General features: G+C 47.6%; 1 protein-coding gene across 1 annotated transcript in view; it reads left to right on the forward strand.

The window, feature by feature from the left end:
* The window catches only part of LOC126520903 (uncharacterized), a 30,581-nt gene extending 13,593 nt beyond the window's left edge, over positions 1-16,988 (forward strand). Inside the window, exons 2-5 of the mRNA XM_050169729.3 lie at positions 9,278-9,453; positions 12,652-12,811; positions 15,560-15,706; positions 16,756-16,988. Coding sequence (XP_050025686.1) covers positions 9,278-9,453; positions 12,652-12,811; positions 15,560-15,706; positions 16,756-16,849 — 577 coding nt within the window. The 3' untranslated portion in view covers positions 16,850-16,988. The remainder of the gene's footprint in view (positions 1-9,277; positions 9,454-12,651; positions 12,812-15,559; positions 15,707-16,755) is intronic.
* The last annotated feature ends 548 nt before the right edge of the window (positions 16,989-17,536 follow it).

The raw sequence follows: 17,536 nt of genomic DNA on the forward strand, positions 1-17,536 counted from the left end.
GAATTTCGACTGCGAGCGAGATTTGAAACGTAGGAAAGCTGCGCGGAAAAAACTTTTATATAACCAATGCTCTGTGAATTGGGCTGATTATACATATATAGCTATTACATTTAAACGAACAGTCTCAAAAGCTAAGGAGAATTATGCTTCTGAGTAATTCACATGTCGTTCGAATTCTAGCAATAAAAAAGCCCTGTTTAAATTTCTTCGATCCGGTAAAGTTATCCTGGCGCCCGTGAATATCGACTCTGTCATTCTATCAACAAAATAATTATCAGAATCACTTGAGAAAGTTGCTCAAGGACTTGCGCGTTGTTTCAAGCATAAAGTGCCGACAGGACTAAAGAAACCTCCCTCGGTAGACGACTTTGTAAAAGTAACAGGGAGAGAGCTTCAAGGCATTATTAGATCGTTACCGGCGTCAGCCCCAGGTCCACATGGCATTACAACAGGAATGCTAAAAGTTTTGTTTGATTATGCGCCTCAGGACCTAATAAATATAATAAATTTCTCTCTCAAAAATTATAGTTTCCAAGAGAGTGGAGAGTAGCTAAAATTATTCCACTGAAGAAAAAAGCAGCTGGACTTGACTTAGACAACATAAGACCAATTTCTCTTACTTCCAATGTCTTCAAATTAATAGAAAGGGTTGTTCACGGCCGTATAACAAATTTTATGCAGGATGATACACTTCTCAGTCCTTGTCAGATTGGATTTCGTCCCAGCCACTCCATATATGATGCGGGGAGGTCCCGTGCTCCCCCCTCCTTTCTTCAAAAAAGACGCTTTAAAAGCGGCACACCGCCACCCCCCGAAGAACAACGCCCTGAAGAAGGAGCCGAATGGGCTCCGAAACGTCGGGCTAATAAAATTCAGTTATTTGGTTGGAGTCAGTCTCAAGTCCTAAATCTAGTTTTGCTTTAATTCCAAACATACGGGAAACCGCCTGGAACGACGACGACGTTTTTGCGCTCGGTTGCTGGTTTTCTACTGGTGATGCAGTTTTCTCTCTCTCTCTCTCTCTCTCTCTCTCTCTCTCTCTCTATATATATATATATATATATATATATATATATATATATATATATATATATATATATATATACTTTTTGTGAACCCGCCGTGGTTGCTCAGTGGCTATGGTGTTGGGCTGCTGAGCACGAGGTCGCGGGATCGAATCCCGGCCACGGCGGCCGCATTTCGATGGGGGCGAAATGCGAAAACACCCGTGTGCTTAGATTTAGGTGCACGTTAAAGAACCCCAGGTGGTCAAAATTTCCGGAGCCCTCCACTACGGCGTGCCTCATAATCAGAAAGTGGTTTTGGCACGTAAAACCCCAAATATTATTATTATTATACTTTTTGTGCATCAGTAACATGTAACGATGTTTGTGCTGGATCCTGAAGACTCCTACTCTGCTGGGAGATCCTCCCCGCGGAGCTTGCCATGGAAGATATGGTCTTGGACTCATCTAGCTGGCGGTCAGCATAGACCGCCCGCGGCTCGCACGCGGCTCAGTTCGGCAGTATAGATCCGACGGTGCTGATTCCGAGCTTTCTGACTCAAGATCGGAAGATTCGGATGCTTTCATACCTGTCAAGCACCGTCGTCCAAGACGGACGTCTCCGGCATCGTCCTCAAGTGAAGGGACTATCATATACAGCGCCATCAAGACTACGACAGTAGCTTTCATGCCCATCGACGCGATGGTAAGCCTGTATGCTATCTCTTGACAGAAACTTCTTCTTCAAACTTGCCCCTGTACTAATCCAAGAGGTTCGCGTGAACCCCAGGAAAAATGTCATTGCTGTTGACACAACTGATGACAAGATGGTGCAAACTCTACTTGGTTTGTCTGAAATCTGTGGGGTCCAAAAACGTCCCTACATACCACAGGGTACAAATATAGCAGCTGGTGTCGTATCTGATGTGGAATTAAATCTCAAAGTCGACGTTTTTAAGAACATGATCGTTTTCACGCCACCATGAAAAATAATTTGCGTTCGAAGGCTGGGCTCGTCAAAGAGTATGAAGATACTTTTCGCCTCTGGAAAGCTGCCTAGTCATATAAAGGCTGGACTTGTGCGCTATCCTGTTCGACCTTTCGTACCATGGCTTTTGCAATGTCATAAGTGTTTTAAGATTGGTCATGTTCAGGGCTTTTGCACCAGAGATCTGGCCTATGCCAAATGCGGTAGGAATCACCATGTAGATTCCTGTGAAAGTCAGGCATATCGGTATCAGTCAGGCATATCGGCATATAGGCCCTAACTGTAACAGTGACCATTTGGCAATGGATAAAGGATGTCCCTCATTGAAGAATGAACTAAAGGCACTAAAAGAGAAAGCCAGAAAGAAGGCAGCAGGAGATGAAAGCTCCTGTCGCCGTAATGCCCCAGCGACTAGAAAAGCAATGCGTTCAAAGAATGACAAAGACACAACGCATCGGAAAGTAGGGGGGCGGACCTTCTGCCTCTCAGACACATCATGGCCAGCGCAGCCATCGAAATCGTCGGAACAAGTATCTACAAAGACTTCGACCACAGTGGAAAGCACTGAAAACACAGTACCTAAACCGGTCTCAGCCAACGACGATGTGCAACTTGTCAATCTTCTGAAGATGCTTGTCAACGTCATCAGATCTCTAATCGCCGGTCGTCAGACACCAGCAGCGTCAGCAGCAGAGCAGCTTTTGGAGGCCCTCGTTCCAGTCCTCGACGGTCATTACTAGACGTTTTACTGTAAACAATTTTAACAGTTTTCAGCAGCCTCGCCCCTTTGTGCTGCAATGGAATGTGAGGTCGATGCGACCGCGGCACGCTGATCTAGTTCTTCGACTCATCGCTATGAAGACTCCACCAGACGTTATAGAGCTTCAGGAGACTAACGTAAGGAAAGGCGAATATCGATTGCCAGGCTTCGTGGGTGTCCACAGTAACACTCGATGCGCGGAACCAGCTTGTGGCTCTTTCCAGTGTGTGGACGCGGCGCATACGCGCAGTGCTTCAACAGCATCAGTGTACGTGCGTGCCGACTTGGATTTCGCGGTTCTTGACACAGACGGCATCTGTGACGATGAGTTTGAGTGTGCAGCTGTTACTGTGAGCCTCAGAAGTGTGTCTACGACGGTGGCAAGCATATACAACAGGCCTACTCGTTCTTCCGATACCTCACTACTTGAGTGCTTAGTGTATCGGTGTGGTGCATCGTTTGTCTTATGCGGAGATTTTAATGCCCACCATCCACAATGGCGTAGCCGTCCCCGAGACAACCATGGGGCAGAGATTAACGAGATCATTATCAAGAACGATCTGCAAATACTGAATGACGGTTGACCTACATTTATAGGTAGAGGAAAGAAGCATTCCACTATAGACGTTGCGATATCAACGAGAGATGTGTGCTAAGCCTGGTCATGTGAACCTGACCCGTGGGGCTCAGATCACCTACCCATTTGGTTAACACCAACACATACTGCGGGTCGCCAGGCCATCGCGTATACAGTGACTAACTGGGCCAATTTCCGTCAGCTGAGCTCAGAGGCACCATCTCAAGACAGCCTGTTACACTCTGTATGTATAACTGGTGAATGATTTCTATTTATTGACTGTAGCTATTGTATGTGTGTCTGATTTCTGTACCACTCGTGTGCTACTGCTTGTAGGGGCTTTCTGGATGTAGTCAAGCTGCTCATGCAGCTTTTTGCCAGAAAACCCTCCAGTTGAACCTGGAAAATAAACTTACTTACTTACTTACTTACTTAAACTGATGAGTGAGTGTTTACGAGAAGCTACAGTACAACGACGACGGAGTACCGGCGACCAAACTCCGATCTAAAGCTTTTGCGGCTCCGCGCATGTCGACGGCTCGCTTTATAGGCGGGCACAGCGTTCTAAAATGACGCACCGACTGGACTACGTATAATCGCATAGATGCAGCCATACGGCGGCATACAAAACAGCTTGGTCGCAAGAGCTGGGAAGCTTTGTGTAGTTAGTTGCATACTGGAAGTGGTTTTGGAAGTGTATGGCGCATACTGAAGGCTCTCCGCACTCCTGAAATCTGCAAGAATCCTACGGCTGCATTGGGCATAGCGACTGGCCAGTCAACAAAAGTTTTAGCGGAGGCATTTGCAGTAATTTTCGCCTCTCCTGCATCCAATGACACCACAAATGGCGACCTTCCTTCTTTGACAAGTCACTGCACCATAACCGCTTCCTACGGTCCAGCCTGCCAGGTGGACGAGGCAGATTTCGCTCTCGAGGAGCTCCGACTCGCGCTGAGCCTCTCCAAACGCCGCACTGCTCCAGGTGCAGATGGTGTGATGTGTCAAGCATTGCGGAATGTTGATAAGCGTTTTCATGACCGTATATTGGACGAGTGTAATGAAGTATCGAGAACCGGTGTAATCCCTGCTGAATGGAAATCGTCTGTATTGATACCAATTTTAAAGCCCGGGCGCCCTGCAAGACACCTCAAGTCCTACCGGCCAATATCCCTAACTTCAAATGTCATGAAGTTAATGGAGCGAATGGTCTTGTTTCGCTTAGATGTCAAACTAGAGGAGCTGAAATTTTCCCTGATGTCATGAGTGGCTTTCGTCGCTGCCGTTCAGCTCTGGACAGCATATCAGACCTTGCCTCAGCGCTCGAATTTGCTGAAGGAAACAAGCATTCCGCCTACATGTTCTTTCTAGACATACATCAAGCTTTCGACTCAGTTCCGCATAAGGCGATTATTTTCGCTCTTGCAACCGCGGAAATTTCGGGTCGTCTGCTCCGCTTTGTGCATGATTTTCTATCGGAGCGCCGGATGAAAGTGCGTGTCGGAGGAGTAACTAATGAATATCGAAATGCGAAGTGCGGTGTCCCACAGGGCAGGGTTTTATCGCAGCTTTTGTATAACACCGTACTCGCCGCGTTTCCAAGTCGTTTGCCTCGGGACAGTGATTTGTGTCAGTGACCTGTGACAGTGACCTGTGAGCCTAGCTGTCTACGCAGATGACATTGCTCTGTGAATAAGCGGCCTTTCTCACCTTAATCCGCGGCTTCGTGCGAGCTTGCAAAGAGCTCTAAACGCTACTTCGGAGTACTTGGGTGAAGTTGGCCTGCTCATATCACCTGCTAAGTCGGCTGCAATAGCATATCACCCTAAACAACGCGCTCGTCGAACAATGAGCCGACTGTATCTTGACGAAACGCCTATAAACTGGGTGCGTCAACACCGTTATTTGGGGTTAATTGTGGATGATCGCATCTCTTGACGTCCTGCCGTTAAATCTGTACGACGCAAATCACACTCCCTTCTTAAGTATGTGGCCGCCTTGACTGCTCGAGGTGCTGGTTGCGACCAAACAATGGCTCTTCAGGTCTACCAGTCATCCGTACTCTCAGGCATGATGTATGCGTTACCAGTCCTGAACGTACCGCCTAGTTTGATGGCCCAACTGGAACGAGATCATCGCGTTGCCCTTCGACTAATGCTTGGATTACCTCGTGAGGCGCAATCTGTTGCATTACTCACTGAAGCGCATCAGTTATTCTTGAGGCTGCATGCAGACCAGAGAGTTCTATATCATATTGAGCGTCTGCACCGCGCATCGAGTGATCAATCGCTCCTTGATCGTCTCATTCACCGCCCGTTATCTCGCATGGGAAAAATAGCGGCATTGTTTATGAATATCACTGACATTTCTGGACATGCTGCTTCAGTTACGCCTCCGCCTCCAAAGATATCACGAAACACGTATTCCCCATTTAGCTCACAATCCCTGACATGCGCAAAACGTTTGATATGCCTGTTTCGGCAATATTCCAGTTGGCTCAGTCTCACATGTTCGATAAGTTTCCAGATTATCTACAAGTATTCACAGATGCATCTGTACACAGCGACGGTCAAGACGGCTCTGCATCTTTTTTCTGCCCTTCGACTCAAGTGCGGCGTATCTTTCAAATACCTCATCCAACTTCGTCAACAACTGCTGAGCTAGCAGCGATTAATGTTGCACTGAAATACGTGCAAGAGGAGTTAACTACATCGAAGATTGCCATCTTTACGGACTTGCGCGCTGCCCTTAGCAGGTTACAACATAGTGAGATCGATTGCCCAGTTGTGCGCAGCATTACTGACTCTGCGAGCAAAATTTCACCACGTGGGGTATCTCTCGTTGCTCAGTGGATACCTTCACACGTAGGAATCGCCGGAAATGAAGAGGCTGATCGACTCGCTTCAACTTGCGCTCATAATAACTGTGACTGACCAGAAATTTTGTGCAAGCTTGATGACGCTCGTCTGCTGATTCGTCGTCACCTACTCAAGCAGCATCCAGACCAGCGCGTCACAAATAGAACGTTCCCGCCCCGTGTTCGCGGCCGAGGCTTGCCTCGTCGCGCAAGAGCACAACTACTCAAGCTGAAGGTTGGCTTCGTGAACGTGCACGGACGTTTATACAGACAAGGACGTGTGGCCAGTCCACCATGTACGTCTTGTGGCTGCTGCGAGACACTTCAGCACCTTATATTTGAGTGTCCAGCTTTCAGTGCGCAGCGCATGTCCCTAGTGAGAGACTATCATCTCCTTGGCCTGCAGTGTACGACACTCGACGAATGTTTGTGCCCCAGTGGTTGTGCGTCTAGACGTGGTCAGGTTCATCGCGCTCTACTTACTTTTCTGGAGTTGACTAACTGAGGTTCACTTTTGTAGCGTCGAAACTATTCTATTCAACATTCTGTAGTAGCGTGACCTTCAGTGACCGGCCCTACTGTGTGATCTGTACCTGTGTTCTACTTTGTTCTTTAGATTTGTCCTGTTGCTCTTCCTCTCCTGTTTCCTCCCCTCCTTCCTGTCTTCCACTTCTGTGTTGCCGTCACCTCCCTTCTGAAGAGTAGGCAGGCGTTGTGCCCCTTCCAGTGGCAGTTGCCAGCCTGCTTTCCCTTTCCTGTTAATTGTATATATGTGTTCAAAACAAATAATAATAATAAATAAACCGCATGCTTCTTGGCTAATCTCCCATAGTGCGTTTGCGCCAGTGTTTGGGAGACAAGACAAGAATGCCGCCAACTTGCCTGTACCTTCACGTTGGAGGGTCAAGCTCACCAGCGGCATCAACACGACAACGACCTCAGCATTATACCACTTTCCGTGTCGGCACTCTCGTTTGGTTATGGATTCCGCCTCACGTTCCCGGTCGTTCGTCTGAGCTGCTGGCTCAATAACACGGACCCTACCAGATGGTCGCCTGTACATTTGCTGTATGTAAACTATGTGGTCGAACCTCTGACGCTATCTGACGACCTGCGGCATCGCGGTCGTGTGACAGTGCACGTCGGCCGTCTTAAAGCGTATTATGATCCTCATATTGTGCCGTCACCGTGAGTCGCCAGGATGGCCACTCTTGTCTCGCGGGGCCACTGTATAATGACGAAGACGGCACGAGCGTTGCTGCGGCCGCATGGCTCCTGAAAGACCAGAGCGTTGGTGTCGCTGGCGCTCGGCTGCTCTCCGCGCTGGACACCCGACATTCCCGATAGACGTCAATAAAACTCTTAGCAAATTGCATACTTACCGTAATTACGATAATAAAATGTTTAATTGATTACTTTACGCCACATATTTCAATCTGCGAATTATAGCCGCTGAGTTCGCACGACGTATCCACTTGGAACCAATTCTCTGAACAGCACCAGTTCCGAGATATTCATTTTCAAAGTGTCTGTCGAAATGCATTGGCGTTCCAGTTACTTTTGTGCTTCATTGCATGAAACAGCGGTTACTTAAAAAGGTCACTGGAACGCCAATGCATTTCGTCGAGCACTTTGAAAATTAATATCTCGGAGAATGCGTTCTAAGAGGATATGCCGCGCGAACTCGGCGGCTATAATTCGTAGAAATATGTGGCGTAATGTAATCATTAAAAGCTAATTAGCGTAATTACGTTAAATATTCAATCGAGCATTTGCATTTCTCGTAGAAGTATAGGGCCGCCTCATCGAGTAATTTAGATCAATGGTTAGAATTGCGTTATCTGCCATTGGCAATCTTTAAAAAATTTCGTGCAGTTAAAAAAGGAAGACCACTCCATAGATAACCTCTACGTCTCGTCAAACCAAAAAATATTGTGTGTTGAGGCTCATGGAGGAGACCGGGTAAAGAGAACCACGCTTACATCTCAAAATCGTGACAGACTCTCAACACTGAATTCGTGCTCAGGGGACCGACCTGATCACCCAGTGTACGATATGTTGACGAACGAGGTCATCGCGCACCACGCAGGCGCGTTTGAAGAGAAATGAACGACTATACGCGGTCCCGCTGCTTCAATTGGAACGAAACAAATAGCCGCCGTGTGATTCTTGTCCTGCGAGTTGAATGGTGTCTACAACGCAAAGACATTGCTGAAACCGGCGCATGAGCGGGCGACTTCGCTGCTGTTCATTTGGGAAGAAAAACAAACACGTTGCCTCATTTTTTGTGCGCGGTGGTCTCAGGTGAATCGTTTGCGCAGAAAAAATGCACCGTATAAGAACGCATTGCTATAACATCAGCCAAAGAGTTTTCTCGAACGCTTGCTGTAGCATATACCAACGAGCTCTGAAGCGATACTGTTACGTTGTAGGGACGGTGAAGAACACCAGAGGGTCAAAACTCTGAGTTACAAATTTAACTCATTATTGGGCGAACTTTTGTCCCTCAAAACGAGTAAAACTAAATCATGATAGCGGCGAGCAAAGTCTGCGTTCGTCTATACATGACTCAACGAAGCTTCCAGCGTCATCGCTGGTGCCCGCGTGCCTCCCCGAAAGTACTACACAATTCGCGTCGCGCATATAATCGGATTACACGAGGTTCGGTGACAACAGACAGCGGATAGAAGCATCGATAACATTCAAGAAACTTCCGATACATACAGGCGCGTCTGCGCCGAGCTATAACGTTTAACATTTGATAGCCGGTGAAAGACAAACAAGTACGCGTGTCAATACTGATATTCGCAGACACAGCAATATGCAACTCACACGCTACATATGTTGTCCTGTAGGTGCGTTGTGTACAAAGTGATGTGAATTCAGTATATTATCATAAATAGTGCGGCTTTCTGTCTTCATTAACGCCCCACTGACCTCTTGCGTCTGGCAAAGCCCCCTTCAGGCTCCTCGTTTCTTCACCAAACATCTTTCATCTCTACCGAACCGTCTGCACACGGCGTGCGCGCTGGGTTCTGTGCTGCATCCCGATAAGCCCGCGGCAGGCACACAGCTCGCACGTTCATACATGCAGCGACGAACGCGAGGCCGAGCCGATCATCAAGGCGCAGGGCCTGCCCGTGCAGCAGGTGGACTTCTCGGCCATGCTGAACCTGATCTCTCAGTGCCGGGACCTGCGTGACTGGTCCGCCAGCACCAACAGCACTCCGCAGTGGAGCGCGTCGACCCTGTGGAGCGGCATCATACCAGGTACCACATCCATACTCGGCTGACGAGCACGACAATGCAAAGACGCGTGTATCGCACTCCTGCTGTATAGCTTGCGCTCCCGAGCCGCACGACTGGCGCACCTACGCTTAATGAGCACGTGACCCATGGAAAGCATACGGGGCAGGTTTTCACTTCCAACTTTCGCTTGCCTAAGAATGCGCGTCTGGTTCCTTTATTATTGTTGTTGTTATTCTAACTTAATTTTCTGCTTCCTCTTACTGTAGCGTATCTTTACTACACAAAAGCGCTTCACAGTGAGAATTTGTTTATGCATGTGTGTATGAACAATTTGTTCTATTATCCAGCGTAACAACGAGATAACCTACTAGACCAGGAGAGTCGAAATCCGGCCTAGTCGGTGCATCACTTAAAGGCAAAACCAGTCAAAAAGACGGAGGACAAAAGAAGGTAATTCACACCACAACGACTGGTTTGTCGTTGGTGATACTTTTCTTCTCTTGTCCTTCTTCTTGACTAATTTTTGCTAGTAGACCAAACAGCTCGAACGTTCGGATATCCCGTCCAATCTTGATTTGAGCTAGTTAGCGTGTCATACTTCAAGATAAATAAACGCCACAAAACAGCCGTTGGCAGGGAAACACACTTGCGTTTACGCACACACATGCGGTCGTCCTGTTGTATATATGTTTCTCCAGTCACTTTTGTATTGCGCCGCTTATTTTTCCTACAGGTTACCGCGTCTTCGCTCTAAAATAATACCACTATGTGTCATGCAAACCCTGGCCCCCAACAGCACATCCTTATAGAGTAACATGAAGTTACCACGAGTGTAGCTCTGAACGGCGCCTTGTGCGAGAAGGTATCTGCGTAATGGTAGTGCTCAAAAGGGATACAGTAGAGCTAATAATTGTCATGCCACCAATTCTGCCATAACGAATTATCTTCAAGATCAGTTAAGAAACTACAAGAGCGTTCGATATACCGGCACACTCAAGCACGCACGCGTAACGTTCAGTGGTGATGGTCGTCAAACGGAATGACGCAAACGTAACTATAGCTTTTAGTACACGTTAAGCGACCCCCAAGTGTTGAAAATAGAGCAGATACTTGCGATATCAACCAAGGCCCGTATGCCTTGTAGCATTTCACTTCTTATCAAGCCGAGCGTTCGATATACCTGCACACTCAAGCACGCACGCGTAACGTTCAGTGGTGATGGTCGTCAAACGGAATGACGCAAACGTAACTATAGCTTTTAGTACACGTTAAGCGACCCCCAAGTGTTGAAAATAGAGCAGATACTTGCGATATCAACCAAGGCCCGTATGCCTTGTAGCATTTCACTTCTTATCAAGCCGAGTGTTCGATCCAAGTGATAACGACGGCATGCGGGTCATGTCCGAGCCAATGACGAAGGGCGAAGGCAATGGGAAATTAAACACGGCTTCAAGACTGGAGCAAACATTTTTTTAGCGGCGCGAATAAACTGTTTGGTAATGAAATGAAAATTTTTTGCTAATACGCACCAGCTCGCCCAACAACAAGTTCTGAAATTAAAGTCTGGAGCAGAGCAGCTATTCACAGTGATCTCAATCGCAGAGTTCGTTGCTCGTAACCATGCAATCACATTTTCTCTTGCTATGCAGCCTTTCAAGGGAACGAGAGTTTAAGATCGCTAGTCAGCCTCTAGAGTCCGTGAAGGAGTACGTTTACCTAGGTCAATTACTCGCAGGGAATCCTGATCATATGAGAAGGAAATTTACAAAAGAATAATAATGGGTTGGCGTGGCATACGGCAGGTAGTGCCAAATCCTGACTGGGAGCTTACCACTATTATTAAAAAGAAATGTGTACAATCAGTGCATTCTATCGGTGCTGACATGTGGGGCAGAAAATTGGAGGTTGACAAAGAAGCTCGAGAGTAAGTTGAGGACTGCGTAAAGATCGATGGAACTCAAAATACTAGGCTTTCTAAGGGACAGGAAGAGAGTGGTGGTGGATCAGCTGAGAGCAAACAGGGATGTCCGATATTCTAATTGACATTAATAGGACAAAAACGGCGTCTTCTTTCCTTCTGACAGCTCGCGCCTTGAGGTGACTGCACTGTCTCCGGGACCGGCCCGCTTTGCCCACTACTTTTCTCGTAGCAGCAGCTTACGCTACGTGGAAACTGCACGACGCTGTAAAGATTTCATGATCGGCAAAGTTAATGAAGTTTTAACATTTCTTCGCCGATGTACAAACCACATCATCGTTTTAACATACATGACATGAGATAGCCTTATGTACGTACGATTGTATAACACGTAGTGGCTGACGACCTCACTACCCATGTTTCTTTCGGTTACGTTCCTCCACTAGCGTATAACGGAAACCCGAGTCGAATGACAGGCGTTGAAGTTATGCCACTGCCGTCGACTACCGTCGTCTACAACGTGGTTGTCGTCGTGCTTCTGTCTTCACACACACGTACGCTCGCGACCAGCACACACAACTACTCAATTTAAAGGAACTCGTTGGTCCTCCTGGTATTGTACTGCGGAAACCCGAACAATGCTCAGTAGCAAGGTACCTGCCAAATGCTTCACATAACATAGATGCCCACAGTGTGTGTGATCTGCACAATTTTGCCTCCTGTTATTGTTGAACGATGCTCCAAGTTAGGTTTTACTTTTCATTATTCGGGGATAATCTGCTCTTCTTAAAAGAAAGAAAATGGTATTGACAACTTCATTCGAGGCGGTGTGCCTTTATGCATATATTACTACTCCCTAAAATTGCTCAAGTTGTCTGATGCACTTGAAGAAGGGAGTAGGCCTACTTAGGCAAATAGTAAAATGAAAACAGCGCGAAAAAGGACACGCGCAAGGCTAAACAACACAAGCGCTTGTGTTATTCAATGTTGCCCGTGTCCTTTCTTGCGCATTTTTAATTCCACTGTACACCATGAACCAACTAGCCTAGTAGCAAGCCCTGTTGCAAAGACAAGTCTTCAAAGCAATATTTATTTCGACAGCGTACTGTCACGGTTGAAGCACTCGGCGTTTGCCCGCATTCTATGCAATGCAAACGGGCATCACTTGTTCTTGCCGCGCACTCGCAGACCAGCAGCAGCTGCCTCGCGTACGCGCCGGCCATGGCGACAGGGCTGTCCGCTAACGGCAATCGCGGCGGGTGTTTGCGCCTCACTGATACCCTTGGAATGGTGTGATGCAGGCACCAAGTGGTGCGGCCTGGGGGACATCGCGTCCTCGTACGAGGACCTGGGCACCCACGTGACTGTGGACGTGTGCTGTCGCGCACATGACCACTGCCCCGTCAAGCTCAAGGCTTTCCGCACAGGATACGACCTGGTCAACTTTTCCTTGTACACAAAGTGAGTGACACCCCGCAGCCCCTGCGAAGCCACACATTTATGAGATACGGAATTCGCAGTGTGAGCGGTTCCGCCATCTTATCTACACGGTATCTGGTTAATGCGGTGTCTATATCTTACATATCCTATAACTATCAAATAGCGCATTTCCCCGTGCGAAACGAACCTCACCAGAAGGGAGTAGGTTTGGCCCTGCTATATTCACCTTAATGTTGCAAACATAGCGCAGTAAGGACAAAGGACAAGTTCAGAAAGGACAAGCGCTGTCCCCACTTGTCCTTTGTCCTTAATGCGCTATATTTTCTGTAATTCGATAAATAACCATTGCGCCCAAACTTACAGCGTTTGTCCTGTCCCAACTTTTCATTTGTCCTTACTGCGATATGTATTCTGTATTACGAAAAACCTCACCACAGCGCTGTTTTGACAACGCGCGGCATTTTTAGCGTGGATGGGCAACGAAACGGTTTATCAAATTAAGCAGCAGGCCACGTGTCAACTACGATTTTAAATGCCCTCCGTGAATGCTCCGTTCTGCGAAAATTGATGATATGTTGTTGAATATTTTGGCTGACTGGAGGATAAAGCTAATTTCAAAATTATTCATTTTAATTGTAGAAATTATAGTTGGTCTCAACAATATAGACTTAATCTTCAAATCTAAGGTAAAGAAAGAAGGTAATGGCTGATTCATTGGACACTGTCTAATAGTTCGCTGTAAGCATAGGACGCATTGCTTTCAGATTACACCAATACATTAATATGATAGTTTAGTTGCATCTGAACCCTTATAGAGGAGGCCTTGTCACCTGAGTGTATTTTACTAATCTATTCAATCTACTAACTAAGGCGCCGGTTTTACACTCTGAAGTTGAGCCTTTTGTGGATTTGAGCACAATTTAACTCCTGTTTGCATGCCGGCAGTCCGTCTGTGAAATATTAAAGGCAAGCTCCTGTATATCATTTTATTGAGGCAGGCTTACTTGAGATGACATTGGCGCAATCCTTGAGTGCTGTTCGGTTCAGCCGTGAAACATGCGTCTGCGAGAAAAACGGCTATTTAAGCAAAGAAAGAATAAGCATCGACGAAAAGGCAGGCGTACGGATGGCTGTGCATATATAAATTTAACTCGTGACAATCGTGTCCCCTAAATAGCACCATCATCGCCGTTTAATTATAGCTAGAAAGCAGCCGAGCGGTATGATTACAGAACACGAACATCGTAAGAACACTGTCACATTTCACGTGCTTCTCCTCACAGTTAAATTGCGAAGTGTATAGTGGTCGTCTTGTCATCATTCAAGGCATAATTCACACAGCGCGGAACGGACAGAACGGAGGCAGACGGGCGACTACACATCATCATCATCAGCAGCAGCAGCAGCAGCCTGGTTACGCCCACTGCAGGGCAAAGGCCTCTCCCATAGTTCTCCAACTACCCCGGTCATGTACTAATTGTGGCCATGTCGTCCCTACAAACTTCTTAATCTCATCCGCCCACCTAACTTTCTGCCGCCCCTGCTACGCTTCCCTTCCCTTGGAATCCAGTCCGTAACCCTTAATGACCATCGGTTATCTTCCCTCCTCATTACATGTCCTGCCCATGCCCACTTCTTTATCGTGATTTCAACTAAGATGTCATTAACTCGCGTGTGTTCCCTAACACAATCTGATCTTTTCTTATCCCTTAACGTTACTCCCATCATTATACCCATCACCCATAACCTCTAACAAATTTTATTCGGCAGAAATATGTACACGGGAACATTATATATCCGCCAGTGCACCGTCATGCGCCAACGCAGATTTACCAATAACAAGGAAACGAGATGCGGCCGTGTGTTGTTACTTGCACTTTCGTTGGGTCCTTTCCGCGCCATGTGAACAGTAACTTATGCCATAGCGTTTCCTTCCTCCGTGTGCCATATACCGACAATACCATATCGTCGCGTTCTCTCAAGCGTGTCCTTATCGAGCAAACACCGTGACATCGATTCACTTACATATACGGCACACACGATGATCTAGCTAGCTGACCCACTTGCTATGTCCACAGACGTGCGGGCGCAATTGTTCAGAGTGGCACGGAAGCTCGACATTTGCACGACCCTCGTGCATGAATTTCATGCCGCTTGCCGTGTGCTCAGATGGTCTTGCGCCCGGCTTGACACAATGCCACTGGCTGCACGAAGTCAGGAATGCGAATAATCAGAAAGGCTCTATTCACCTGGTCGCGCGGAGAGCGCTGAATAATTTAAGCATGACTCACGTCGAAAATTTTGGTGGGGCAGCGTGTCAACTCGGTCGATGGAACAGTCAACTAGAGACAACTCTTTAGAACACGCGATGACTGCTGAATAGAACACGCTTTACTTAATGTCAGCAGTGTGTGTGTGTGTGTGTGTGTGTGTGTGTGTGTGTGTGTGTGTGTGTGTGTGTGTGTGTGTGTGTGTGTGTGTGTGTGTGTGTGTGTGTGCGTGCGTGCGTGCGTGCGTGCGTGCGTGCGTGCGTGCGTGCGTGCGTGTGTGTGTGTGTGTGTGTGTGTGTGTGTGCGTGCGTGCGTGCGTGCGTGCGCATCACATTTTGTTTTGTTGTCCCATAAGAAACTTGATGGTAACCTTCATGCGTTCCTTTTCGAAGCCACAGCGCTTCGAAAATGCATCATGTTGCTTCACGTCCTGCTCAATTCACGGTAATTCGAGCACCTCGTATATTTCAAGCAAAAGTGTGTTCTTTCGGTTTCGCAGATCCCACTGTGACTGCGACCGCGACTTCCTCAACTGCCTGCGGCGGGCGAAGAGCCACATAGCGGACACCATAGGCAACGTGTACTTCAACGTCATCAAGGTGCCCTGCATCCGGAAAGTGCGCAAGCCTGTCTGCACTGACAAGGGGTACAGGCGACACTCGTAGTGCATGGAGCTTTCGCGCCGCAATACTATATATGCAGGAGCGATGCAGAAACGCTCCTCTGTTGATACTTCGACGCACCTTAGCTAATTATCAAGCTTCACCTGTTCGAGCATCTGTCTAAGTATAATCACAGCGGTTGCTCTGGAGCAAATAAGTTAGTATTGCGAACGTTTAGAAGGAATTGTTTTCTTACTGAAAAAGTGAAATATAGACTGCCCAGACAAATTTACGAGTAAGAATATCATATGGTCACGAGTGCTCGACGTCACAAGATTCAGCCACTCATGTTGTTAGCTTATATAGAATGGCATGCCGCAGCAGCTGCCGTGGATGCCGGCGCCCCTATTGTATAAACAGTATTCCGGTCCTAACGAGGCTGTTTGCCATGCATTATCTAATAAAATGATTTGATGCGATGTTTGAACACTGACAGGAAGTGTTTATAAATACTAAAAGTGGTTATATTAACGGGAAAAGACGCGATGGGGTGAGGGGTGGTACCTAGCTATGAAAGGAAATGCTGTTTATTTGATAACTCAGAAATCGCAGTCGAAATTGTTTTCGACATTACGTTTTAGAGGAAACCGCTATCTTGAAGGCACAGACAAAAAACTCGTGGAAAAGCTTGACAGCTAGGTTCTATGCCCTGCTTGTGACGTATAGGATAGTGACGACGCAGGGACCTGCAACAAGTCATAATTCATGTCAGAAAGTACATTCACAAGATAAGCAGCAAGCTGCTAGCGAGGAAGGATAAGACAGTCGCGAGCGTCGACGTATAAGAAAATAAGCGGCTGACGCAGGCGAGAGCTTTGGTGAAACGAAAACAGAAGCAACTGCACACTTATACGTTCATGCGCTCACCGCCTTTTTGAAAACGCTCGACCGAATATTTCCGACTTAGTACTTCCTTGACTTACTTTAAACAGCTCGTAGCCCTCTATAACGCCATAAAGTTTGCATATTTCGCATGAAAACTAGAGTAGTGCTATAACACGACATCTGGAACGTGGCTGCATCTTTTTCGCAGTCTCAGGTACGGCCGCAGCGACAGCAGCTGCGAAACGTGGGCCTACCAGGAGCTGGGCATGCAGTTTGTGCCCACCGAGCGCCACTACGACTGAGACCACGCCCGTCACCTGCAGCTGTTCACGACTGCATCGCCCAGACTCCCGAGTTCACGACAAGCACGCGGAACTGGAGCCGCCAGTGAAAGCCGCCAAAATTGTGTAAATAAACAAGAACTGTTGCGCATGTTTAGAACGGCGATACGTCGTGGATATCCCAGCTCGGCCATCCGCCTCTGCGGAGACGAGCACTGTTTCGGCCAGCGCGCAAGGAAGACGGCAGGGGTGTCTTCGTCGCTTAGTGTTTTGTCGCTTGCCGGTCGAGATAACGCAGAACCAGCTCGCCCATAACAAGTATACTTCGCCGTTGCAAATTTTGCCGGCGAGTTTCCAAGGGCTCGCCTTACTGGGGCGCAGTTCGCATGTGGACTTCGTTATACATGCGTGACGCACTCTGCAAAGCGCGCGACATGTGTAAACTTGCACGCGGACGACTCAGTTTACAGATGCGCGTTGTCGGGAAACAAAAGAGAGGTCGATATGAAGAAAGGGCCGCATGAAATGATCGAGTATAATTTTGCTTGCGTATGATCGGATTTCAAGTGGCCCGTGCCGCTGTTTGAGTGTATAGCACTCACTGGCTGCAGGCAAGTGACGCTCACGGGCAACTGGCCTCGGCCGGCGTAACCTGTTTACGCCGGTTTATGTTGTTGTCGTTTGACAGTTTCCAGACCGTGTCCACTT

The sequence above is a fragment of the Dermacentor andersoni genome, chromosome 3 (genome assembly GCF_023375885.2).
Source record: "Dermacentor andersoni chromosome 3, qqDerAnde1_hic_scaffold, whole genome shotgun sequence".
Taxonomy (NCBI): domain Eukaryota; kingdom Metazoa; phylum Arthropoda; class Arachnida; order Ixodida; family Ixodidae; genus Dermacentor; species Dermacentor andersoni.